This window comes from Mycteria americana, chromosome 6 (genome assembly GCF_035582795.1).
Source record: "Mycteria americana isolate JAX WOST 10 ecotype Jacksonville Zoo and Gardens chromosome 6, USCA_MyAme_1.0, whole genome shotgun sequence".
Taxonomy (NCBI): domain Eukaryota; kingdom Metazoa; phylum Chordata; class Aves; order Ciconiiformes; family Ciconiidae; genus Mycteria; species Mycteria americana.
The window spans coordinates 2,062,501-2,065,000 of NC_134370.1; the positions used below are offsets into that span (position 1 = coordinate 2,062,501).

Sequence of the window (2,500 nt, forward strand, 5' to 3'; positions counted from 1 at the left end):
TCTGTCTTGTACAAGCAGCTACTCCGTGCATAAAGGCCATCAGTCCTAGTGAAGGCTGGACTACTGGTGGGGCTACCGTCATCATAATCGGAGACAACTTCTTTGATGGCTTACAAGTCGTATTTGGAACTATGTTGGTCTGGAGTGAGGTAAGCTATCTAAATTGGTGGGCTTTGAACTGTAACATTTTTCCATGAATGATTTTAACAAGCTGTCAATAGGCTATTGACATGAGGTATCATGAGATTTTGTTTCACGGTGCCTTTTTAACCATGAATTCGCATGTGACAATTGACTAGACGGCGAGAAATATACTGGAGGCACATCATGGCCCTCTAGTGGAAGACTTGCTGTAGGAGGTCTCCCAGTACAATTGGACAATTAGTGTTAAAATTACTAGAAGTAGCCTTAAGGAGACATATGGAGGCAATTTTCATATGAATGATGCCCTGTGGCCTTTCCTGCAAACGAAAACCAAGGATCATTTACAGAGCTTTTTCTTAAAAAAAAAACCTGTAGGACCCCGATCTTCGAACGTGACAGCAAGAAGGGAGAATTTTGAGACGATGCGTACGATTGAAAGTCGTTTTCATAATTATGTAAACTGGCTGGCATCAGTCTTATCAGTGCCATCTTGATTTAAGGTCTGTTTTCTGTACGATTTTTATAGCTGATAACACCCCACGCCATCAGAGTTCAAACACCACCACGGCACATTCCAGGAGTTGTTGAAGTAACTCTCTCCTACAAATCCAAACAGTTCTGCAAAGGTGCTCCCGGCCGATTCGTCTACACTGGTAAGTGTACGGTTTCCTTACTCCTTTCAGGATAATAATTCCCATCTCTTAATGATACACAGGCAATGCAAAGCGTGAACCTGACAGAGCTGTCAAAAAATAGGATGTGTCTTGCAGGAAGTGTAACTGGTGGTAGCTGAACCCCAAAATGTCTGTTCGTATGGGCACCCAGAAGCTCTGGTGCCTGTCCAAGCCTCTTGGGTCTTAAAAATGTCTCGATGTCTCATGAGATCGAGCTCTCTCACAAGATGCCTGTTACTTCCTGTTTTCATTTTGGCCAGAAATAGATTAACAACGGTATTTCCTACTCTGCTCCAGCCAGAAAAAGGAGTTAAGAAATATTCAATGATGAAAAATATTTTTCAGACTACCTATCCAAACTTCTCGAACTTCCCTAAAGGTTCAGTTGACGTTTTAGGCACCGGTTCAAGTAGCTGTTGTTGGATCCAGATAACTTTAGCTGACCTTATTCACAATCTGGCTCTAAAAATTCTTTCAGACCTGAAACTTGGAATACAAAGCCTGGGAATGATTTATTTGTGCCAATCCTTTTAAATACATTCGATTTTAACTTACAAGAGCACAAGAAGACGTCGGAACTTTGTGGTTTCCAGTGGTTTTAATATGAAAATTCTTACTTTGGGATGAAGTATTGCTGGCTTTTTGTCTGAAATGTGTATCACAGTTTTTCTGGCCTTTAACGATGAATTTAACTGAGGTGCTGGGAGGGAAAAGGGAGAAATAGCGATTTAATTTACCGTACTTTTGGATGAGGATTCCAGGTAATAAATTTGATCTGATGAATCAATCTCTCTTTTGAAAACAAAGAGCCTTTAACTGTTTACTCGACAGACTGCAGGGATTCGGGGAGAGTTCTTGCTGCTTATTGGGTAGATAATGCAGATTGCAGATGATGTGCAGATGATGTGCATTTTGATGAATATTTTCCCCCTAGACTGCAACTGTTTCTATCTATTAATTTAGAGCTGATGGGAAAAGTGTGTTCCTGGGTAGTTTTAAGCTAGGACTTTTAAAACAGTTAACGCATCGTGGATATGTTTTGCTGTCTGCCTAAGATCTATCGCTGAAATGAACTTTTAAGTGAAGGTAGCATCTGAGATTCCTATCTTCCATCTATCCCCAAAGAAATCACAGCCTGAGCAAAACCAATGCTCGCATTCACACCTGGGTGCCTCACTTCTGGCTGACAAGGGAGAGAATATTTACATTTTCTTGATCTTTCTGATTGGGTTGCTACCGGCGTTGCCAGCTGGGATGGTAGTGACCGTGGTGCTTTTGGTGCTAACAACGTATCTCGAAAGCGGACGCTGTCTCGTCGTCTGCTGCAAAGGTGGTAACCGCAGGTGGGGCTGCACGCAGTCACGGTTACAGCCTTAAAAATGCTCGTATGAACACAGTCCGTGTTTCCATACGTTTCCTCAGCAGAGTATCCTGACAAGTATGACTATTTAGCTAAGATAAGTGTTCAGCAAAATAAAAAATGAATGGATTAAAAGCCTTAGACTAAGTTCCAGATATTTTAGCTGTTGCGAGCTGGTGCAGTTCCATTGCACACAGGGAAGCGCTGCAGATTTGAACCAGATGACGGTCTGGCTCTCAGTGCACAGTCCTGGAATTCTGAATTGCTTCATAGTAATGTCTTTAACTGATTTCTGGGGTGCGGATTTTGCAAATTTGGCAAA

The 2,500-nt window shown here is 42.0% G+C and overlaps 1 protein-coding gene across 13 annotated transcripts in view; it reads left to right on the forward strand.

Annotated features, from left to right (window-relative positions):
* Positions 1-2,500, forward strand: part of EBF3 (EBF transcription factor 3) — a 123,540-nt gene that overhangs the window by 86,061 nt on the left and 34,979 nt on the right. For 7 of the 13 annotated variants that reach the window (XM_075504320.1, XM_075504324.1, XM_075504330.1 and 4 more), the window contains 2 exons: positions 16-149; positions 671-797. In XM_075504320.1, the coding sequence (XP_075360435.1) occupies positions 16-149; positions 671-797 (261 nt within the window). The remainder of the gene's footprint in view (positions 1-15; positions 150-670; positions 798-2,500) is intronic. The other 6 variants (XM_075504325.1, XM_075504328.1, XM_075504322.1 and 3 more) reach the window with 1 other exon arrangement.